At 42.1% G+C, this 25,390-nt stretch overlaps 1 protein-coding gene across 1 annotated transcript; it reads right to left on the bottom strand.

Moving 5' to 3' along the window:
* On the bottom strand, positions 1-24,818 carry LOC311146891 (fizzy-related protein homolog). The gene is made up of 13 exons (XM_084183514.1): positions 24,668-24,818; positions 22,542-22,614; positions 12,550-12,678; positions 12,355-12,418; positions 12,125-12,255; positions 11,889-11,971; positions 11,550-11,733; positions 8,510-8,575; positions 6,758-6,860; positions 6,338-6,522; positions 5,554-5,787; positions 1,582-1,779; positions 1-1,390 (listed from the first exon to the last, which is right to left on the bottom strand). Exons 2-13 carry the CDS (start codon positions 22,608-22,610, stop codon positions 1,349-1,351), a joined length of 1,488 nt encoding a protein of 495 aa, XP_084039640.1. The 5' UTR covers positions 22,611-22,614; positions 24,668-24,818; the 3' UTR covers positions 1-1,348.
* Positions 24,819-25,390: the final 572 nt, after the last annotated feature.

The following is a 25,390-nucleotide window of genomic DNA, read 5'->3' on the forward strand; positions in this document are numbered from 1 at the left end:
TGTACTGGACAATTTTTACACAGCTCAAATAAATAGCACTCATTCAAAGATGGCACACAAGGTCACTCAAAACCCACATCCAAACTGAGAAAATGAAAAAGAACTACTACAAGAGTCACAAAGAAATGCTGAGAAAAAAAATGAAGTGCCCTGGACTAAATATCTTTATACCACAGACACACATAGCACAATGCAACCAGCGATGCCTTTAAGAGACCATGAATGTTGTTCCTTTTTTTCTTTACGGTGCATTTCAGTTACTGCTACACCCAGGAAAAAGTTACGATTTTAATATTTTATCCTGTATCTGGTATAAGTATCAATTCCAAAGGTTATGACTAGTTATTTACCTGTTTCCAAATACTACTTGCTCGTTATCAGACTGAGTGCAATGACATTTTCTTGGAACTCAATAGACACCGAAAATTGGAAATGTGTCTCTGTTAATGTAGGTTAACCTACATATATCCATGCGATTGATTACTGAGTACTGATACTGGCACTTTCGTTAAAAATTTAAAAAAGAAAATTAACTGGCAAAACAACACGATTTACAGAGAAAAACGGTAAGTGATTCTATGTAGTTAGTTTGCGGCCACCGCTCAAATTACAACTGCAGATTTTTTTTCTAATTAAAAAAACGTAAGATTTCCGCCATTATTGACACGCATCACACAACTAACTTAAAATATTGTTGTTTTTTTACCAGGTGAATAAATTAGAACAGTCTACAACATGTTTAAAAAAAAATCACTTCAGCTCACCCTGAAGTCAAAGCATGTCACATTTTCATACCTCGTAAAGGATATATTTTTTTTGACATACTTTGATTTTAGATGTAAACTATCCCTTTAAGGCAGGCACAAACACAAAAGCTTCAGGCTCTTCACGAAGAGTCGGACACGCAACATTCACTCACACAGAAAACAAAACAAACAGTCTGCTGAAGCACCCTGGCGACATTACGTGATAAAACAATAAATAAAACATTCAAAAAAAGTACAAACTTGGTATTTGGCAGGTGTGCACAGTCTAAACAAAACAGAATCACTTGGGGAAAAACACGTCGCAGAATCCTCCTCTCCCAAGGAAATCACCAATGGAACTGTATGCCTTGTAATGTCACACTGGTTGTGATGGGCGTTGTGAGGAGTGGATTTATTCCACTGGAATATTGACTCCCATCTATCTGCTTGACGACCTGGCCTTGGGTATTTGAAAGGACCCTAGCCTACCAGAGGCGTAGGAGGACATAAGGGGGCAGAGAGAGGGGATTTATTTATCAGAATGGACTCCAGTGTTGTGTGTAGTACAGTACTCCCTCTGGGCTGGTTCACCCCCCCTCTGGCTACCGGATCCTGGTAAACAGGTTCAGAACAGATACAGACTCCTGCAGAGGAAGAGAGCAGGGGTCAGTTCTCTAACGCACTAGAATCCTCTATACCAGTGTTTCCCAAATGAGACATTGGTTTTGCATATTGGGTTGGTATTGGTAACAAAATCATTTTAAAAAAGGTAGACTTTATATGGGGCACAGGCAGCACAAAATCAATGTCGCCAATCAATGAGGTGTGTGGTTACCTTGGTGGACCTCATCTTGCTGAAGACGTTCCAGAAGCGCAGTGTCTCGTCTCCGGCGCCTGTCACAATGGCCTCTCCGTCAGGGGACATGGCCAGGTAGAGTACTCTGTAGGAGTGGCCTGTGAGTTTGGCCACCTGTGTGAGGGAAGGGTACTTCCACACCAAGATCTGGTTCTGGGAGTAACCGTGTGTGCTCACCTGGAAGTAAAAACATTTTTAGTTACAAACGCTTAACCCAAAAGTAAAAATCATGAAACTCCTGTCAATTTGGTGAAAGCCTATGTTCTATCAGTGGGTAAATTATGTATTTTTTTACCCATGATTTAACTTCTAAGTGGTCCATTTGAAATAAAGAAATCATGTAGGAACGCGCCATTGCTACATGGATCTCGTCACTGGAGATAGCGGTATCCCACATCACATTTCATAATGCTTTTTAAAAATGTACCTGCACTCCAGATCGCCAAATCAGCCAATAGATGGTGTGGGCATACTAGTCTAGAACACATCCATCTGTTTATATCATCATGACAAAGTATATATTTATCTTAGAATGTGCTCAATCTAAACAGTGCACCAAATTATTCAACTCAATTTCTCCATCAAGTACCATTTTGCAATGCGCCATGTGTGAAACTTGGAAAAGGGCAGCTGTTGCCATAGCAACACACTCTGCACTTTCTCTGGGCAGAGAGGAACTGCAAGCTGAACTCTGTGAGAGACTCCTAAATTGATAATGCAGTTTGTAAACGCAATTTTACAAACTATCTAGCTACTTCACATGCCGATATTGACTTTAGTATTAGTGTGTAGCTACATTTGCTAGCTAGCTACCTAAATAGCCAGCCAGCACAGAGCGAGCATTGCATTGTGGGTTTTATATTCTACTTCAGCTGCAACAGATTTCCACAACGATTTTCACGTTGATACGAACCTTGTTTTAACGACAAAATGAAAAATGTGTTCACAAAAAATATTGTTTTCAAATTTGAGTGTCATTTAACACTTAATCATAGGAATTAGTGGTTTGGAGTGTATTATCCCTTTACTAAAGTACTAAACTACTTCCATACACAGTGCCTTTGGAAAGTATTTGGACCCCTTGCCCTTTTCCACATTTTGTTAAAATTGATAAAATTATTTTTTCCTCAATCTACACACAATACCCCATAATGACGAAGCAAAAACAGGTTTAGAAACTTTTGCTAACTTATTACAAATACAAAACTGAAATATCACATTTACATAAGTATTCAGACCCTTCACTCAGTACTTTGTTGAAGCACCTTTGGCAGCTCAAGTCTTCTTAGGTATGACGCTACAAGCTTGGCACACCGGTATTTGGGGAGTTCCTCCCACTCTTCTCTGCAGATCCTCTTAAGGTCTGTCAGGTTGGGAGGGGAGCGTTGCTGCACAGCTATTTTCAGGTCTCTCAAGAGATGTTAGATCGGGTTCAAGTCCGGGCTCTGGCTGACCCACTCAAGGACATTGAGACTTGTTCCGAAGCCACTCCTGCGTTGTCTTGGCTGTGTGCTTAGGGTCGTTGTCCTGTTGGAAGGTGAACCTTCGCCCCAGTCTGAGGTCCTGAGCGCTCTGGAGCAGGTTTTCATTAAGGATCTCTCTGTACTTTGCTCCATTCATCTTTGCCTCGATCCTGACTAGTCTCCCAGGCCCTGCTGCTGAAAAACATCCCCACAGCATGATGCTTCCACCACCATGCTTCACCATAGGGATGGTGCCAGGTTTCCTCCAGACATGACGCTAGTCATTCAGGCCAAAGAGTTCAATCTCTGGTTTAATCAGACCAGAGAATCTTGTTTCTCATGGTCTGAGAGTCTTTAGTTGCCTTTTGGCAAACTCCAAGCGGGCTGTCATGTGTCTTTTACTGAGGAGTGGCTTCCGTCTGGTCACTCTACCATAAAGGCCTGATTGGTGGAGTGCTGCAGAGATGGTTGTCCATCTGGAAGGTTCTCCCATCTACACAGAGGAACTCTGGACCTCTGTCAGAGTGACCATCGGGTTCTAGGTCACCTCCCTGACCAAGGCCCTTCTCCCCCGATTGCGCAGTTTGGCCAGGTGGCCAGCTCTAGGAAGAGTCTTGGTGGTTCTAAACTTCTTCTATTTAAGAATGATGGAGGCCACTGTGTTGTTGGGGACCTTCAATGCAGCAGAAATGTTTTGGTACCCTTTCCCAGATCTGTGCCTCGACACAATCCTGTCTCGGAGCTCTACGGACAATTCCTTCGATCTCATGGCTTGGATTTTGCTCTGACATGCACTGTCAACTGTGGGATCTTATATAGACAGGTGTGCCTTTCCAAGTCCAAACAATTACCACAGGTGGACTCCAAGTTGTAGAAACATCTCAAGGATGATCAATGGAAATAGGATGTACCTGAGCTCAATTTCAAGTCTCATAGCAAAGGGTCTGAATACTTATGAAAGTAAGGTATTTCAGTTTAAAATTTTTAATACATTTGCAAACATTTCTAAAAACCTGTTTTCACTTTGTCATTATGGGGTATTGTGTACAGATTAATGAGATAAAAATTACAATTTAATCCATTTTAGAATAAGGCTGTAACGTAACAAAATGTGGAAAAAGTCAAGGGGTCTGAATACTTTCCGAATGCACTATATATACGCAAAAGTATGCGGATACCCATTCAAATTAGTGGATTCGGCTATTTCAGCCACACCTGTTGCAGACAGGTGTATAAAATTGAGCACACAGCCATGTAATCTCCATAGACAAACACGGGCAGTAAAATTACCTTAAATGAAGTGCTCAGTGACATTCAACGTGGCACCGTCATAGGATGGCACCATTCCAACAAGTCAGTTGGTCAAATTTCTGCCCTGCTAGAGCTTCCCCGGTCAACTGTAAGTGCTGTTATTGTGAAGTGGAAACATCTAGGAGCAACAACGGCTCAGCCGTGAAGTGGTAGGCTACACAAGCTCAGAACTGGAACGCCGAGTGCTGAAAAATCGTCCGTCCTCGGTTGCAATACTCACTACCGAGTTCCAAACTGCCTCTGGAAGCAACATCAACACAAGAACAGTTCGTCGGATTCTACATGAAATGGGTTTCCATGGCGGAGCAGCCGCACACAAACCTAAGATCACCATGCGCAATGCCAAGCGTCGGCTGGAGTGGTGTAAAGCTTGCCGCCATTGTACTCTGAAGCAGTGGAAACGCGTTCTCTGGAGTGATGAATCACACTTCACCATCTGGCAGGACGATGGACGAATCTGGGTTTGGCGGATGCCAGGAGAACGCAACCTGCCCTAATGCATAGTGCCAACTGTAAAGTTTGGTGGAGGAGGAATAATGGTCTGGGGCTGTTTTTCATGGTTCGGGCTAGGCCCCTTAATTCCCATGAAGGGAAATCTTAACGCTACAGCATAAAATGACATTGTAGACGATTATGTGCTCCCAACTTTGTGGCAACAGTTTGGGGAAGGCTGTTATAGCAGCAAAGGGGGGACCAACTCTATATGAATGCACATGATTTTGGAATGAGATGTTCGATGAGTAGGTGTCCACATACTTTTGTTCATGTAGTGTACTTCCATTCATTTTTGTAACTGGTAGCAGGCTGCCTTCAGGCGAGTCCTGTGAGGCTTGTGGGTGTTCATGCATATAAGTGTTCGTGAGTCTCATCTTTCCACAGAGAGGTCATATTAGTTTGTAACCCAAACCATTCGGACGACAGACGTTTTCGTGAGAAGACAGATTTTCGTGACGTCTCATGGTCTGAAACACCGTTGTAGCTTGGCCATCCACCGCAGATGCGGAATGCTGCCGAAATTGACTCAAGAGGGTTTTAATAGGAGTCCAAATTATTTATATTAAAGGGCATTTCTTTGTGCCAAAGTTTAAAAATATATATATATAAATAAATAAAAATCAGTCATTTATGTTCAGGTTTCCCAAAGAATGAACCCAAAAAGCACCCACTAGCTACGTACCAGTTCATTGGTGTGTTTGGACCAGGCCAGGTTGCAGACCTGGGATCCGGTGTCGGTGCACTGCAGGGGCTGGCCCGTCAGGGTGTTCCAGAAGCGGATGCAGCGGTCGGCTGTACCCCCTCCAGATGCCAGCAGGCCGTGCTGATGGGGGGACCAAGCGATGGCCTTCACCGCAGCCAGGTGCTCTGTGTACTGCTGCACCGGGAGAACACTGGAGTGGTTCCATACCAGCAGCTATGGGGAGGGGTAAGGATTGTTAGTTTTCTTGGAAAATAATGCATTAGCATAAGGATAAAAGCAGTAGTGTAGTTATTCAAGAGAGGGTGGGTTTTATATAATAATAATAATAATAATAATAATAATAATAATAATAATAATAATAATAATAATAATATGCCATTTAACAGACGCTTTTATCCAAAGCGACTTACAGTCATGCGTGCATACATTTTTGTGTATGGGTGGTCCCGGGGATCGAACCCACTACCTTGGCGTTACAAGCGCCGTGCTCTACCAGCTGAGCTATTGTAATCTGGGATAGGTCAGACTGCAGGTTTGTGTTTCTGTGTGTGTTTTGTGTCTTGTAATTACACTGATACCAGTAGTTGGTCTGTGCTGTGCAGGGGTCAATTCCATTTAAATTCCAGTCAATTCAGAAAGTAAACCAAATTCTAAATTTTCCTAATTGAAAAACATTGGAGAGAATTAGAATTTCAGTGTACTTCCTGAATTCAAATGGAATTGACCCCAACCCTGGTGCTGTGTCTGATGTGTGTGCGTGTACCTTGTTGTCGTTCCCCCCTGAGGCCAGCAGCTGGTGGTCTGTGCTCCACTTGAGGCCGCAGACTTCCTGTCTGTGTCCCTGAAGACGGCGTTCTGACTGGAGGGGTGGTGCTCGGATGTCCCTCTGCAGGATCACCCTATCACGACTGCCCGACGATAACTGGTCGGCATTCCACGCCAACGCACCTAGAGAGAAAGAGTTTGCAAATCAATTATATTCATATCATACATAACAGCTGAAGTTTTCATAGTTGTTTTGACTAAAGGCTAAATATTTAATGAAGCCATAGCAATACAATGAATAGATATTGTATTCCATGTCATTCTATTTCTATGGTTGCATCACTACTGTTCCTCTCTCTCTCTGAGGAGAAGCTGTCCTGTTCTCTCTGTAAGACAGTATCAGTCTACTCCCACTCACCCACTCTGGCTGTGTGTCCCTCCAGTACAGACAGCTTCTTCCCTGCTGCCGCGTCCCAGATCTGTACATAGCCTTTATGAGTCCCCACTGCTACCAGGTTCCCCTGAAGAAAACACCACACACACACACACACACATTAATACAATAACCAGACATGGTATAAGGGCATATCCATCACACCACCTGAAATCTCTAGAAAGGGATATAGGGTCAACTAAGGGGCAGAGCCATATATTTAGCGAGTTGGGCCAACTTTCAGAATGTGTTATATTGTTCCAATTCTAAACATACAGTTACATAGCATTGTTTAGATATTCCTAATGTAATGTTAATAGGGCGCTAACAATGGCTGCCATAGACTGTTGTAGTGTCATGTACAGTGCATTCGGAAAGTATTCAGATCCCTTGACTTTTTCCAATTTGTTACGTTACAGCCCTATTCTAAAATGGATTAAACCATTTTTTCCCCCACAATCTACACACAATATGCCATAAATGACAAAGCGAAAACAGAAATACCTTATTTATACAAGTATTCAGACCCTTTGCAATGAGACTCGAAATTGAGCTCAGGTGGATCCTGTTTCCATTGATTATCCTTGAGATGTTTCTTCAACTTGATTGGCGTCCACCTGTGGTAAATTCAATTGATTGGACATGATTTGGAAAGGCACACCTGTCTATATAAGGTCCAACAGTTGACAGTGCATGTCAGAGCAAAAACCAAGCCATGAGGTCGAAGGAATTGTCCGTAGAGCTCCGAGACAGGATTATGTAGAGGGGAAGGGTATTAACACATTTCTGCAGCATTGAAGGTCCCCAAGAACACAGTGGCCTCCATCATTCTTAAATGGAAGAAGTTTGGAACCACCAAGACTCTTCCTAGAGCTGGCCACCCGGTCAAACTGAGCAAATCGGGGGAGAAGGGCCTTGGTCAGGGAGGTGACCAAGAACCTGATGGTCACTGACAGAGCTCCAGAGATCCTCTGTGGAGATGGGAGAACCTTCCAGAATGACAACCATCTCTGCAGCACTTCACCAATCAGGTTTTTATGGTACAGTGGCCAGACAGAAGCCACTCCTCAGTAAAATGCACATGACAGTCCGCTTGGAGTTTGCCAAAAGGCACCTAAAGGACTCTCAGACCAGGAGAAACAACATTCTCTGGTCTGATGAAACCAAGATTGAACTCTTTGGCCTGAATGCCAAGCATCATGTCTGGAGGAAACCTGGCACCATCCCTACAGAGAAGCATGGTGGTGGCAGCATCATGCTGTGGGGATGTTTTTCAGCGGCAGGGCCTGGGAGACTAGTCAGGATTGAGGGAAACATGAACGGAGCAATGTACAGCGAGATCCTTGATGAAGACCTGCTCCAGAGTGCTCAGGACCTCAGACTGGGGTGAATCGCTGCCAAAGGTGCTTCAACAAAGTCCTGAGTAAAGGGTCTGAATACTTATGTAAAATGTTTTTTTTTTTTTTTTTAAATACATTAGCAAAAATTTCTAACAACCTGTTTTTGCTTTGTCATTATGGGGTATTGTGTGTAGATTGGTGAGGGGAAAAAACAATTTCATCAATTTTAGAATAAGGCTGTAACGAAATAAAATGTGGAAAAAGTCCAGGGGTCTGAATACTTTCCGAATGCACTGTAAATGCAGAAGTCTTAATGTCCCAACTCTGTAAATACAGTACATGGCTCTGATAAGTGATATCCATGAGAACATATAGGAGGTAAAGCAGGAAGACACACCCTCTCTGACCAGCCCACTGACGTGACAGAGTCCCCCTCCACTGACAGGTCACACAGACGCGTCACCTGGAGACCAAAAGACAATTGTTATATTGTCAATTACCAACTCATATCACATGAAAGAGCTTACAAAATGCCTTCGAGATAATTGGAAACATCAAATAGTAGGCCGTTTCTCACAGTGAGGTGGTCACTGATTTCAGTGTATCAAAGAGTAACATGAAAAAAACAATAGTGAAACATGTCAATTCTGGTGTTCATTTTGACAGTTTGTTGCAAAAGTGATACATGAAGGTCTTTTAATAGTAAATCTAGCTCTTTCTGCCCATAGCGGTTCAACTCTGCCATTGAAATCGTGATGTAGAGGCACCTTGAGAAGGTACCTTGAGAAGGTGCCTCTACGTCATCTCAAGGGAGGGGTTCGGTATGAAACAAACTCCCTTCTAAATGCATAGCCGCGGGAAGTAGTTTGGGGGTGGGGGTGTTGCGATTTTTTTCCGACAGGGGAGGGGGGACGCAGAAGAAGAAAAATTGGCAGAGCTGAAGACCTATACAGTATATCAGGTCCGATAATATAGGACTAGTAACGGCACAGTGCACTACTTTTGTGATTTTTGGAAAACTACATGTATTTGAGTGTTTACCAGCATTTGTAACTTGAGTCTGATAATTATCTGTACAAAACAGTTAATCTGATAATACTTGAGGAATAAAAATACTAGCTTGATATATCTTTTCCAGTTTTTTTAAATACTTTGCAAATGCAACATAAAATCTATGTGTTAACTTAAAATGGTCTATTCATTCCTTTTCCATTTTAGTAGACACTCTTATCCAGAGCAACTTACAGTAGAGAGTGCATATATTTTCATTTTTTGGGGGAATATTTTCATTTTTTCATGGGAATCGAACCCACAACCCTAGCATTGCAAGTGCCATGCTCTACCAACTGAGTCACATCACAAACCACTTGATGTCTCAATGTACTCAATTACTGTATTGTGCATTGTTATTCTTCATGGTGATGGAAAGTCTACAGGTACAAACCTAATGACCAGCCTATGTACAATACAGTAAAGTACATTAAGTGGTTTGTAAGGATGGTAAATTAACACTGCACAAAAAGTGATTGATTTCTATGCTATTTGATGAAGAAAAATATTTAATTGTTCTTATGATGGATGTTTTAATATTTTTTATATATACACACTACCAGTCAAAAGTTTGGACACACCTACTCATTCAAGGGTTTTCTTTATTTTTTACTATTTTCTACATTGTAGAATAATAGTGAAAACATCAAAACTAAATAACATGCTTTACAGTGGGAACTACACATGTTGAGATCATCCGTTCACCCACACCGCGTCTCACAAAGACACGGCGGTTGAAACCCAAAATCTCAAATTTGGACTCCAGACCAAAGCACAAATTTCCACCGGTCTAATGTCCATTGATCGTGTTTCTTGGCCCAAGCAGGTCTCTTCTTATTGGTGTCCTTAAGTAGTGGATTCTTTGCAGAAATTCGACCATGAAGGCCTGATTCACACAGTCCCCTCTGAACAGTTGATGTTGAGATGTGTCTGTGACTTGAACTCTGTGAAGCATTTATTTGGGCTGCAATTTCTGAGGCTGGTAACTCTAATGAACTTATCTTCTGCAGCAGAGGTAACTCTGGGTCTTCCATTCCTGTGGCGGTCCTCATGAGAGCCAGTTTCATCATAGCGCTTGATGGTTTTTGCGACTGCACTTGAAGAAACTATCAAAGTTATTGAAATGTTCCGTATAGACTGACCTTCATGTCTTAAAGTAATGATGGACTATCGTTTCTCTTTGCTTATTTGAGCTGTTCTTGCCATAATATGGACTTGGTCTTTTACCAAATAGGGCTCTCTTCTGTATACCCCCCCCCCTACCTTGTCACAACACAACTGATTGGCTCAAACACATTAAGAAGGAAAGAAATTTCACAAATTAACTTAAGGCACACCTGTTAATTGAAATGCATTCCATGCTCATGAAGCTGGTTGAGAGAATGCCAAGAATGTGCAAAGCTGTCATCAAGGCAAAAGGTGGATATTTGAAGAATATATTTTGATTTGTTGAACACTTTTTGTTGATACATGATTCCATATGTGTTATTTAGTTTTGATGTCTTCACTATTATTTTACAATGTAGAAAATAATAAAAATAGAGAAAACCCTTGAATGAGTAGGTGTGTCCAAACTTTTGACTGGTAGTGTATATATACAAAATATTAAAACATCCATCATAAGTACAAATAGATGACAATAGTGGTCAAGTTCTTGTATTTTCCCCTAACGGCTATGACTGATTGGTGGGGCAGTCCACTATGACAGTTAGCTCATAGTACAATGGTTCTGAGTTCTAATCCCACGAGGCAGATATTATTTTTCTCCAAATTATATATATTTACTATATTCATACCATGCCCAAACACTTCTAATTCTGAAAAGTGAAAGCATACCTGCGAGAAGGGTCGCCCTGGTAGTAATTGTAGGTTTTTACACAGTACCCACAACCAATCCGTGAGTTAATTTGTCCATTGGAAAAATAGCTACTGCGTAATACTGCAATGCGGGTTGGATTGAATTGAGCCCCTCATGTTCATTTTCAAGGTGATGATCGCACTTTTCTTCCCAACACAATACCACAATAAATGTGAGTCCACATTTCAAAGATTATTTTTGCACCCCATGGGGATTTGAACTTACACCGCAAGTGGCAATAGATATCAGGAACTCACCACCTTACCACTGTGAGCCAACTGTCCAGAGCCCAATTTACTTGCAATGCACATTATTTTTATCAGAGCGTGCCAGTGGACTTGTAGTAAGTATGCTTTAGTGAGAAAGTGTTGGGATCAGGTACGTTTGCCCACCCTCAAAATGAATATTTATTAACAATTCCCCACACCCACATCTTCTCACCTGAATGCATTTTTTGAACATTTGAAGGAGTTGGGCAAAGGCTGTAATTTGGGTTGAGAGTTACACTTTAACACACACAGAAACACACCTGGCTGGTGCAGGCGCTCCACAGGTAGACACAGGTGCCCAGGCCGACACTGAGGACGTTGAGGGAGGACCAGTCCACCAGGTTGAGGTAGAAGTCATCCTGCAGCTCCGGAGCATCCAGCACCTTGAAGGGGATCTTAGAGATCTTACGTGTGGGTTTCCTAGGTGACCGTAACAGCTTCTGACTATAAGGAGGGAGACAATTAAATGTGAAACAGAAGAGACTCTTCTTCACCAAGAGTAATATCATTAGAATGGAATGAGAGGGAGAAGAGAACTAAAACAATCACTGTTGGCCATATAATATCAAATTAAATGAGAAAGTGAAGGTGGTGGTTACCTGTTGCTGCTAACAGGAGACAGGGAGTATGGAGAGACTGTGTTGCCATCCTCAGGGAGAGACCGTTTGGCACTGACAGAATACTGTAAACACACACAAGTGGCATATTCAGCATCAAAAGTTAACATGTTGTAGTATGACTAACGAAAATTAAGTGGCTAACTCCAGCATACAGTACACTAGTCCTGGTAGTTTGGGAAAAGACACCATTCCCCCCAGAAGGGCCTACTACGTACACTAAAGAGGCTCCTCTTGGCAGGGGTTGAGGGCTGGAGGCGGCGGTCCTCTGACTGGGGGTCCTGGACCTTCTCTATGCCTGCCCCCAGCAGCTCGTTCTTTAGCAGGGCAGAGTACGCCAGGCCGTCCGCTAGAGGAGAAATAGTGGGGAACAGATGGGGTGAGCAGACATGTATGCGCAACCCAGATGAAGTGCAATAGGAGACTTTAAAGGAGTCAAGAGGGTTACCTTTGCTAGTGTCTGTTGTGCCATCCTTTGCCTTCCTGTTCTGATTGTGGGACTTCTCATTCTCCTACACAACATCAACACAGTGATTATAGGTGCTGCAACCCAGAAAACGATACAATCAACACAACAGATGTAAAACTTAGGGCACAAGACAAAATCCCAGGGTGCACCCAGGGTGCATTGCGGGGGACTCACATTGATGCGGTGGAAGTTCACGCTCCAGTTGGCGCCAGCGCGGGAGGGGATGAAGCGGTCGCCATGTTTGCTTGGTGACGACAGAGGGGAGTTGGTGGGTGTCAGCGCTCGCGCTGCATCTATGGCTTTCTTTACAGGGGGAAAGAGCAAGGGATACAGTGTAAGAGGGGGAATCGTCATCAGAGAGGACACAATTTAACCACGAGAGTCAGGAGATGAGGAAACCAAAATCATTGCTCATTAATAGCTCATGAGATCCACAGAGCCCAAGAAAGGTAAACAATTAACTAAGGGGTTTATGTGAATCACAGATAAGGGTTTATTCTGATTCAAAAAGGGGCTTAGGTGGTGGGCGTGGCAATGGGCGTGGTCGGCCCATATGTATGGCTGAATTTTAGAGGCCCCCATGTTTAGGGGCCTCAAATGTTAGCATTTTAAAGCCAATTTCCTGCAATTCTACACATTTCTCCATGGAGCTGAGATAAACGTTTGCAGTTTTAAAACTAGGGCCCTATAGAAATATGTTATTTTGAGTAGATACCATAGATTTCCAAATCATCACGCTAACACTAGTTAGCATTGGCTCGCAAAACTACCTCCGCAACTGCCTTCATACTGGAAAATGGTATTCACGAGTTCATCTGACTCTGGGAAGTAGATTGCCAAAATCCCGAAGTATTCCTTTAAACCACATTAGGAGACCACTTTTGAGGCCTGGGAAAAATGAAGAAATGTAGAATTTTGTGTGTAGTTATCCTTTAATGCAAGTGCACACCATGCCAGAGACTGTTGTTTAGCTAGCTGTGTTTCTGTAGCGCTCATGTGATTGCAGAGTGTGCCAAACAAATGGCCACTGGATTATATTCTGCCAGGTAGGCATAGGCTACTTTGTGGTTGACATATAAATCGAGAAGGTTTTTGGGAAACCTTTCCATCACCAGCATACGGTTATCATTAGCATTATCGCTAACGGCTACACGAAGTGCACGCTCTAGACATACACGCGCACACCCCACTAGAGCCCAACCGATTTATTGGTTGACCTTTTATGGATGCATTTGTATCGGCATTTAATCCACCGAAAAAAGGACAGGTATAAGATTATGAGAAAACGGATTTCATTATTCGTCCTGAATAGGGCACTCTTTACATGGCTATAAGCCCATCTTGCCTTGGCGCTCTACAGCAAGACTGGACACTATCACCCCATGGAACTACACCTGTCGGAGAGGACAGAGAACTAATGTGAACTAACTGTTACTGCTTCTACATTGAGTGCTGAGTAGATAAAAGCTTGGCAGCTCAAAGTGTCAAAAATGCACACTGGCCATAAACTGTTACGTTAAGTGTCATGGTATGGTGTTTGGGTGTTGTAACAAACAATGGATGCTATGCCCAAATGTAAAGCCGTGCTAAGAAGTGCCGTGCTAAGAACATTCAACTCTGTGGTAACGTTAACGTTACAGCCCTTTAGTGAAGCCGGCAAAATCTGGTGTTTTAGAATTTGCTCTTTGCAAAGGTTATTTCTCAAGCTCGGTCATTCATATGTTTTTAGAGACACAAAAAAAAAAAACAGCAGGATACAAAGTAGCGCTTCATAGCTACTTTTTGATGTATGGGTTGTCACTTGTCAGGGACTGGTCCAAATTCCCATTTCGTCACCCCATCTAGCCAGCAAACTAGCTCTGTGAGAGTAGTGGACACCGTTCACTGAGGGTTAGTGCCACCCGGGATCCTTGGGATGTCCCTACGTTTTCCAGCTGGCTAGCATGAGCTTAGACGTATTATTTGCTGGAATCAGTGCAGTTTATCCTCCTTTCACTAGAGTAACTGTTTTTCCTATTTAAAAAAAATCAGTCTTTCTGGTGCTCCTAAATTTTATGTGGTGCTTATATTAATGTTTTTTTCTCAAATGTAAGTAATCAGCTTTCTGAGTATCTTTGTAGGGCTGTTTTAAGCACAAATCGATAAAGTTTCTTTTTGTCCAGCTATAATAAAAATATCAGCAGATACTGTATATCGGTGAATAGTTCCACTAAAATCGGATCCAACACGACACACACCCAGACTCGCATTCCTGTTCCGTTTCAGAAAGTTGCATTATTGATGCATTTTGTTCATGCCTTATGATTAACTTTGGCGAATTAAGGAATTTTCTAATAAGTTCAATACATTTTTGAATTCCATTTTAATGTCTGGATTCCGTGATTCTGTCCACGTTTTCTGCAATGCTGATTTTATAGTGCCCTATAGAGCAAATATCCTGCAATTCTACCCATTTTGCCATGACTAATGCTGTTCTTTTGCTCAAAACATACAATTAATACTGCTAAATTCACTGTTTTGGGAATTTCCAACTCTCCCTGACGCTAGCATTTATTTTGGTGATTGTTAGTTTTCAAAGATTATATATACATAGTACCAGTTAAAAGTTTGGACACACCTACTCATTCCAGGGTTTTTCTTTATTTTGACTATTTTCTACATTATAGAATAACAGTGAAGACATCAAAACCAGGAAATAACACATTAAAAAGTATTAAACAAATCAAAATATATTTCATATTTGAGATTCTTCAAACTTCAAAACTTCAGCAAACAAGAGCTTGAAGTGATGGAGGAAATAGCAGCCAGGAAAAGTTTGCTGTTGGGGAGACTTGATAACTGCGGGGTCACTGCAGAGACCAAAAAGAGAGGATGGGCGAGAGTGGCCGAGTCTCTGCCGTCAGGGGTATGGCAAGGGACAGTGACGCCGGCGTAAAAAATAGTGGTCTGACATCAAGTCGGCTGCTAAGAAGGGAACTGAGAGACCATTCATGTGGACCAGCTGGAGGAGAAGGGGTCAACAGGACAATGACCCAAAACACATCTCCAGGCTTTGTACGGGCTATTTGACCAAGAAGGAGAGTGATGAGTGCTGCATCAGATGACCTGGCCTCCACAATCACCCGACCTCAACCCAATTGAGATAGTTTGGAATGAGTTGGACCGCAGAGTGAAGGAAAAGCAGCCAACAGCATATGTGGGAACTCCTTCAAGACTGTTGGAAATGCATTCCAGGTGACTCCCTCATGAAGTTGGTTGAGAGAATGCCAAGAGTGTGCAAAGCTGTCATCAAGGCAAAGGATGGCTAGTTTGAAGAATCTCAAATATACTTTTATTTGTTTAACACTTTTTTGGTTACTACATGATTCCATATGTGTTATTTCATAGTTTTGATGTCTTCACTATTATTATACAATGTAGAAAATAGTACAAATAAAATAAAAACCCTTGAATGAGTAGGTGTTCTAAAACTTTTGACCAGTAGTGTGCTTTCATTTTTTATTCTTACGTTTAGCTCACATAATATAATTTTAAAGAAAGTATTCTCTAATAGAATAAAGATGGCACAAAAAAAATGTACACATTCATAAAAATTAAAAAACATATATTCTTTCTTTTTTAACATACATGTAGGCCAGGCCTATTTTCTAATGGGTTTCCACGGGGAGAGGGGTAAAAATTGGCATAAAGTAAACAGAAGAGGTCAATCATTGGTGGTTCTAATTCAGGGGACCTGACAGAGACACTATTTGAATAAAACCTTAGCTTTTAGACTTCACACACTGTTAAAAAGCAAAACCCTCGTGTCACACATGGATAGAAACTCCATTTAGTCTTCAAAAGGCAGTTTTGTTATTATACCTGTTAGGGAGGAGCCAGTATCAGACTATTGTCAGTCTAATCTGAGAAAGTCTAGCCCTTGATCAGTAGCTTTCAACTTCAAACACTGACAGTATGTTTTGCTTAGCCTAACATTATGTCCCATTTGCAGTTTAACAAAATAAATAATACACAAACTGGTTCTCGTACATGTCGGGCTAGTATACCTAGTTTCAGTGGATTTGTATCTCTTGAGAGATGTACATTTCAGTCAATTTTGCTGCCGACTAACATGCCCTCGTTAACCAGGTTACATTATTTCAAAACACTCAAATTACGTGGCCAACAGAAAATACTATGCATGCATACAAGGAACAGACACTTTCATTAACAGCTTGATGGAAATATGCAACAATAGCAAACCTATCGTCTTATAGTAAAAAGGCTATAGACTATTATTGAACGTGCAGCTCCTGTAATGAAGCAGCCAATAAAACGTTATTTTCAAACATTTGCCAAAATGTAATTCGCCATCACCTGATGCCGAGCAGTTCCCTATGTGACACAGATGAAAATCTCTGTTAGAAACTTAGAAAGGGAGGGGGAATCTAACAGCAACTACTAGCATGGGTTGCTAATATGACTAGGATTGTGCCTTCGGCTTCTGGAGAACTAAATAAAGTTAATATGAAAACCAATAAAAGAGGAGAACAATTCTGGTTAATGGCCTTTATAAAATATATTTCCTCCACATTTCTATGGTTGGATTTTGGCTACCCTTACAAAAAAAGATTGCAGTTACACACTGCACTATAACTGCAGTTACGCACTGCACTATAACTGCAGTTACGCACTGCACTATAACTGCAGTTACGCACTGCACTATAACTGCAGTTACGCACTGCACTATAACTGCAGTTACGCACTGCACTATAACTGCAGTTACGCACTGCACTATAACTGCAGTTACGCACTGCACTATAACTGCAGTTACACACTGCACTATAACTGCAGTTACACACTGCACTATAACTGCAGTTACACACTGCACTATAACTGCAGTTACACACTGCAGTTACACACTGCACTATAACTGCAGTTACACACTGCACTATAACTGCAGTTACACACTGCACTATAACTGCAGTTACACACTGCACTATAACTGCAGTTACACACTGCACTATAAATGCAATATGTTTTTGTAAGTGTAGGCTACATTGAAGCAAGGTAAGATATGCCTTATTTGAAGTAAAGTAAAACATTCAGGTTTTTAAAAATTACACTGCCTCAAGCGCACATTGCAAATTGGTTGGTTACGCATAGAGAAAGCTATGTACGCATTAATGCATCAATTTTTAAAAATCAGACAATGAATTGGACTTTGTTTTTACCAATCTAACTACATAACATACTAGTCAAATGTATTTGAATGGTAAATCTCTTGATAAACTGGGTCAATTAAGATGAGATAGGCCTACCCACAATACAGGTGAATGCATATTCAGTAGGAGTGTGTGCATGCATTTAGTTATTGAGCTTGTTTTGGCTGATCAGTGGAGTCTATGGTGCTACAGATGACAAACAATCTGTTTGCCTTCCATTTGGGACTTTTATTAGCCTACTGATCAACATCTGCATTGAAGCATTACTCCAGCATGTCACACCTGTATGGAAGGACATCATATAGGCACTGCTGTTAGTTTGAGAATTTAAAATAACATTTTCAATGCAAATGGGTCCAACGTAACATCATGATTTGTGATCACGGATGCTTATAAAACTACTTCAGGTCATTTTCCGTGATCGAGAACGTATTTTTTTCAGCGGTCAGGACGGATCTTTAAACAACTCAGCTACCAGGAGGAAATTCTAAACAACTAAATTGGCTAGTTCAGCTGTCAAGAAATGGGCCGATCCTACGATTGGATAGTGAGGCTGTAACGCCGTTTCCTTTCACAGCTCACATCCATCGCCATATCACTTGGTGCTGTTTACTGCTACTATGAGAACTAGCTCAATTGTGATGACTTTTGCAACCAAGCCATAAATGTGCATAATATCTAACAAGGAGAGAGAGGGTAGGAAAAAATATTAAAACGACCATGCACATTCTGTCTGAATGACTCAAATCTGCCCATCGTTTGAGAAGTGCGCTGATCTACAGCTTTCTTGGTCCATAAACATGCAGGAAGATTCTTACGTAGCTAAACCTATTGCCAACCTTTACTTAGGCATTATAAAACACTTCCTTCTTTCCCTATTAAGACAATCATCTAATAAGACTATCAACTTTCAATTTACGGATGCAATTGCAGCTGGTCTGATCAGCACACCAGTAAATAGCAGCTAATGTTATACCGCAAGTCAGATCGCTCATTGCCGAAAATGGTGCATGTACAAACTGACGACCAGCTAACGTTAGCTAGCTCCATTGGCTATTAGCGCCTACCTGATATCTTAACACCATGTTTATCTAGCCAGCATAGTAGCTAATACAGTGCATTCGGAAAGTATTCAGACCCCTTCCCTTTACCACATTTCGTTACAGCCTTATTCTAAAATGGATTAAACTAAAACATTTCCCCTCAATCAATCTACACACAATACCCCATAATGACAAAGTGAAAACAGGTTGCTAGAAAAATTTGCAAATGCATAAATAAAAAACAGAAATAACTTATTTACGTAAGTATTTAGAACCTTTGCTATGAGACTCAAAATTAAGCTCAGGTGCATCCTGTTTCCATTGATCATCCTTGAGATGTTTCTACAGCTTGATTGGAGTCCACCTGTGGTAAATTCAACTGATTGGACATGATTTGGAAAGGCACACACCTGTCTATATAAGGTCCCACAGTTGACAGTGCATGTCAGAGAAAAAAACCAAGCCATGAGGTCAAAGGAATTTTCCATAGCGCTCAGAGACAGGATTGTATTGAGGCCCAGATCTGGTGAAGGGTACAGAACATTTCTGCAGCATTGAAGGTCCCCAAGAGCACAGTGGCCTTCATCATTCTTAAATGGAAGAAGTTTGTAACCACCAAGATTCTTCCTAGAGCTGGCCGCCTGGTCAAACTGAGCAATCAGAGGAGAAGGGCCTTGGTCAGGGAGGTGACCAAGAACCTGATGGTCACTGACAGAGCTCCAGAGATCCTCTGTGGAGATGGGAGAACCTTCCAGAAGGACAACCATCTCTGCAGCACTTCACCAATCAGGCCTTTATGGTAGAGTGGCCAGACGGAAGCCACTCCTCAGTAAAAAGGCACATGACAGCCCGCTTAGAGTTAGCTAAAAGGCAAGTAAAGGAGTCTCAGACCATGATCAACAAGATTCTCTGGTCTGATTAAACCAAGATTGAACTCGTTGGCCTGAATGCCTAACGTCACGTCTGGAGAAAACCTGGCACCATCCCTACGGTGAAGCATGGTGGTGGCAGCATCATGCTGTGGGGATGTTTTTCAGCAGCAGGGACTGGGAGACTAGTCAGGATCGAGGAAAAGATTAACGGAGCAGTACAGAGAGATCCTTAATGAAAACCTGCTCCAGAGTGCTCAGGACCTCAGACTGGGGCGGAGGTTCACCTTCCAACAGGACAATGAACCTAAGCACACAGCCAAGACAACGCAGGACTGCCTTCGGGACAAGTCTCTGAATGTCCTTGAGTGGCCCAGCCAGAGCCCGTACTCAGAACCGAATCGAACATCTCTGGAGAGACCTGAAAATAGCTGTGCAGTGACGCTCCCCATCCAACCTGACAGAGCTTAAGAGGATCAGCAGAGAAGAACGGGAGAAACTCCCCAAATACAGGTGTGCCAAGCTTGTAACGTCATACCCAAGAAGACTTCAGGCTGTAATCACTGCCAAAGGTGCTTCAACAAAAGTACTGAGTAAAGGGTCTGAATACTTATGTAAATGTAATATCAGTTTTGTATTTTTAATACATTTGCAAAAATTTCAAAAAACCTGTTTTGAGTGTTCGTGATGCAGTGTTCGTGGCTCAGGCGGTGAGTGGCGGCTGGCATAACAGCAACTTTGCTATGTAGAGGGACTATCGGCAAAACCGAAAGATAAGGGCCGATAGACTAGATCAATATATCGTCTCGGCCGATTATAGGTTGTTCTCTAGTTACGTGCTGATAGTCAACAGTAGGCAGGCTATAGCTTACGCACTGAAATGGGAGGCGCGATTTAATTACAAGTTGAGATTAAAAAAAAAATAATAGCTCTTAATCGTGGCCATCAAAAAATTAGCATTTTGCATTTAGAATTTTGTTGCACAATAACTGGGCTTACAAAAGCACACCTCATTCCAGTACCACATTTTTGAGGAGCTGCTCTTGCGCTATCTGACAGGTGATAGGCTATTCTGCTCCACAAACTATGCGCTGTATACAAAGCGCGTGTGATGAGACACATGACGATTAACGAAAATACACACACAGCAATTTAATTCCACCAAAATATGCAAATTAACCTATAGACGGAAAAGCATGATGGCTAACCGATTAACTTTAACATCCCTGGTATCTCTGGATAGATGACCATTACCCCATGTCCCATCAATTGAACTAAAACTCACTCTCCAAATCCCTGAACATTCTGTGTTCAGCTGAGTGTGCCAAGCAATTCATACATGAATACATTTAGACACTATCTTTTAAGGTTTAAATTCTAAGACATTTGCAAGCTGTAAACAAGGGAACATCATATACAGTTGAAGTCGGAGGTTTACATACACTTAGGTTGGAGTCATTAAAACTTGTTTTTCAACCACTCCACAAATTTCTTGTTAACAAACTATAGTTTTGGCAAGTCGGTTAGGACAGCTACTTTGTGCATGACACAAGTAATTTTTCCAACAATTGTTTAGACAGATTATTTCACTTATAATTCAAAGTATTACAATTGCAGTTGGTCAGAAGTTGACTGCCTTTAAAAACAGCTTGGAAAACTCCAGAAAATGTCATGGCTTTAGAAGCTTCTGATAGGCTAATTGACATCATGTGAGTCAATTGGAGGTGTACCTGTGGATGTATTTCAAGGCCTACCTTCACACTCAGTGCCTCTTTGCTTGACATCATGGGAAAATCAAAAGAAATCAGCTAAGAACTCCGAAAGAAAATTGTAGACCTCCACAAGTCTGGTTCATCATTGGGAGCAATTTCCAAACGCCTGAAGGTACCACGTTCATCTGTACAAATAATAGTACGCAAGTATAAACACCATGGGACCACGCAGCCGTCATACCGCTCAGGAAGGAGACGCGTTCTGTCTCCTAGAGATGAACGTATTTTGGTGCGAAAAGTGCAAATCAATCCCAGAACAACAGCAAAGGACCTTGTGAAGATGCTGGAGGAAACAGGTACAGAAGTATCTATATCCACAGTAAAACAAGTCCTATATCGACATAACCTGCAAGGCTGCTCAGCAAAGAAGAAGCCACTGCTCCAAAACTGCCCTAAAAAAGCCAGACTACATGGGGTCAAAAATCGTATTTTTTTTTATAGAAATGTCCTATTTTTGTTTCATCAGACCAGAGAACTGTTTGGCCATAATGACCATCGTTATGTTTGGAGGAAAAAAGGGGACGCTTGCAAGCCGAAGAACACCATCCCAACCGTGAAGCACGGGGGTAGCAGCATCATGCTGTGGGGGTGCTTTGCTGCAGTAGGGTGCACTTCACAAAATAGATGGCATCATGAGGAAGGAACATTATGTGGATATATTGAAGCAACATCTCAAGACATCAGTCAGGAAGTTAAAGCTTGGTCGCAAATGGGTCTTTCAAATGAACAATGACCCCAACCATACTTCCAAAGTTGTGGCAAAATGGCTTAAGGACAACAAAGTCAATGTATTGGAGTGGCCATCACAAAGCCCTGACCTCAATCCTATAGAAAATGTGTGGGCAGAACTGAAAAAGCGTGTGCGAGCAAGGAGGCCTACAAACCTGACTCAGTTACACCAGCTCTGTCAGGAGGAATGGGCCAAAATTCACCCAACTTGTGGAAGGCTACCCGAAACGTTTGACCCAAGTTAAACAATTTAAAGGCAATGCTACCAAATACTAATTGAGTGTATGTAAACTTCTGACCCACTGGGAATGTGACGAAAGAAATAAAAGCTGAAATAAATCATTCTATCTACTATTATTCTGACATTTCACATTCTTAAAATAAAGTGGTGATCCTAACTGACCTAAGACAGGGAATTTTTACTAGGATTAAATGTCAGGAATTGTGAAAAGCTGAGTTTACATGTACCATCTCAATACAGAACGATATTGGGAAACACAAGCCAATACACAGTACAGACAATACCTTTTATAAAATCGAACCACTTACTATAGGGCTGGCGTTCTCGTTCTGGATGTTGATCTGCCTGAGTAGCCGACACTCATAGTCCTGGTCCATAGCTCTAAAGGAATAGGAAATTATATAGCATGGATTGACATTCACAAACATCCTAGCTACACTACATTACCAAAAGTATGTGGACACCTGATTGAACATCTCATTCCAAAATCATGGGCATTAATATGGAGTTGGTCCCCCCTTTACTGTTATAACAGCCTCCACTTTTCTGGGAAGGCTTTCCACTAGATGTTGGAACATTGCTGCATGGACTTGCTTCCATTCAGCCACAAGCGCATTAGTGAGGTCGGGCACAGATGTTGGGCGATTAGGACTGGCTCGCAGTCGGCGTTCCAATTCATCCCAAAGGTGTTCGATGAGGTTGAGGTCAGGGCTCTGTGCAGGCCTGTCAAGTTCTTCCACACCGATCTCGACAAACCATTTCTGTATGGACCTCGCTTTGTGCACAGGGGCATTGTCATGCTGAAACAGGAAAGGGCTTTCTCCAAACTGTTGCCACAAAGTTGGAAGCACAGCATCGTCTAGAATGTCATTGTATGCTGTAGTGTTAAGATTTCCCTTCACTGGAACTAAGGGGCCTAGCCCAAACCATGAAAAACAGCCCCAGACCATTATTCCTCCTCCTTTATAGTTGGCACTATAAAGGAGGAGTAATAATGCCAATGCATTGTGGCAGGTAGCGTTCTCCTGGCATCTGCCAAACGCAGATTAATCCGTCGGACTGCCAGATGGTGAAGTGTGATTCATCACTCCAGAGTCCAATGGCAGCTAGCTTTACACCACTCCGGTGATCTTAGGCTTGTGTGCGGCTGCTCTGCCTTGGAAAGCCACTTCATGAAGCTCCCAACAAACAATTATTGTGCTGACGTTGCTTCCAGAGGCAGTTTGGAACTCGGTAGTGAGTGTTACAACAGACTATATTTACGCGCTACAGCACTCGGCAGTCCCGTTCTGTGCGCTTGTGTGGCCTACCACTTCGCAGCTGAGCCGTCGTTGCTCCTAGACGTTTCCACTTCACAACAGCACTTACAGTTGACCGGAGCAGCTCTAGCAGGGCAGAAATTTGACTACTGACTTGTTGGAAAGGTGGCATCCAATGACGGTGCCACATTGAAAGGCACTGAGCTCTTCAGTAAGGCTATTCTACTGCCAATGTTTGTCTATGGAGAGTGCATGGCGGTGTGCTCAATTTTATACACCTGACAGCAACGAGTGTGGCTGAAATTGCCAAATCTTATAATTTGAAGGGGTGTCCACATACTTCTGTATATATAGTGTACTTGTCAGCTGAACATTATGCATTTCCTATGTGATACAGGCCTTTGCCTGTTGATTTAGATTTAAATTCAATACTTTAGATAGATAGCACTGTTTTGATTTCTGTAAATTGTACCTAGCTATTCGGGTTGTTTTGTGTGGAGACTTGACTAGCTGGCGCGCTAATCTCGAATCTTGTGTATCATCAGAAAGCAGTTGGCATTACTTACGGATGTTATCTGTAAACTAAGCCCAAGGGTCTATGTTACATAGCTACCTACAATTTAAATTGGCAGAAGGACTAGATATCTAGTTCCCAAGGATCCCTGATAGCACGGACCCAGAATTGAATTGTTTTAAAGGATCGACTGATTGTGACTCAATGTTGTTGCTAGCAAATCCCGCGAACAATCATCAAAACGCAACTCCAACTCGACATAAGAGAACGGAGTTGAGGGTTCCTCAACTATCAGTAATCCTATCTGTAGCCAGCTTGCTAGATGCACTAACTTACTGTTAGTAACAAAGCTAACGTTAGCAGGATAACGTTAACTAACTAGCCATATTATAGTTCACGACAAGAGCCAACATGAAAGCCACTTTCAAACACCGTCCAAAAAATACAATTATTCGACGACACTAAAGCCACTGATAGTAGAAAGCTGACTACAATTAGCACGCTAAAGCCAGGCTAGTCATAAATCACGTTGCTGTTCCTTTCGCTGTACTAGTATTGAGCTAACATTAGCTAGCTAGCAATGCTGAAGCTAACTATTACATTGTTAATTTCCAAACGGTCGAATTTGTTTCTCACACCATTATTTTTCAGATTGACCTACTGTGCAGCGTCAAAGACTCTCAGTTATGCACTGAGTCGGAGATTATTGTTTGTCTGGCAAGATTTCTGTGGAGAACAAAAATATCTTCTTTATTCTCCAGCCCATACGGAGACAAATGTTTTGGCCAACAAAACGCTCGACTGGGATTCGCAAAGGAACATGGGAAATACGCGGTGACGTCACTGTTTTTGAATCACACATTTTGCGTTGTCAAGGGAACAGACAGGCAGAGGGGGTTAGGACGAGTCATGGGTAACTGGATACATGTGTCTGAAAGTGGGCGTGTCAACAGAAGTGGAAGGATCAACAGAAGTGGGTGTATGGAAAGTGAATCAGCTAATTGGGCAGATGTGTTGCCACTCAAGACAGTTTTGCGCGTGGCTGATTGGGCTGCATGACTAGTAAATTGTTGACAACTGTAGCAGTTTAGTTAAGCCTAACCCAACCCTTTTCCTGACCTTAACCTTATTCTCCTAACCTGCTGCGAATTCTAGCTAAGCCTAACCCTAACCCTTTTCCTAATCTTAAACTCATTCTCCTAACCTGCCACTTTAATTATTCTAACCTGCCAAGTTAATTACCTTAACCGTCTATGTTAATTCTCTTAACCTGCTATGTAAACATTAAACTCACCTGCAGGGAACCTGGCTAGAGCCGGTCTAACCAATAATGGAGGGCTGATGTTACTTACACCCTTCGCTGTGGATCCACCGACTGATGTAA

This window comes from Coregonus lavaretus (assembly GCF_964263955.1).
Source record: "Coregonus lavaretus genome assembly, chromosome: 19".
NCBI classification, from domain to species: domain Eukaryota; kingdom Metazoa; phylum Chordata; class Actinopteri; order Salmoniformes; family Salmonidae; genus Coregonus; species Coregonus lavaretus.

Coding starts and splice junctions, on each gene's coding strand:
- LOC311146891 (XM_084183514.1), bottom strand. CDS start 22,610: ATGGACCAGGACTATGAGTGTCGGCTACTCAGGCAGATCAACATCCAG. Junction 12,679..22,541: donor ACGAGAACGCCAGCCCTATA/GTAAGTGGTTCG, acceptor CCCCCTGTAAAG/AAAGCCATAGATGCAGCGCG. Junction 1,391..1,581: donor GCAAGATGAGGTCCACCAAG/GTAACCACACAC, acceptor CTTCCTCTGCAG/GAGTCTGTATCTGTTCTGAA.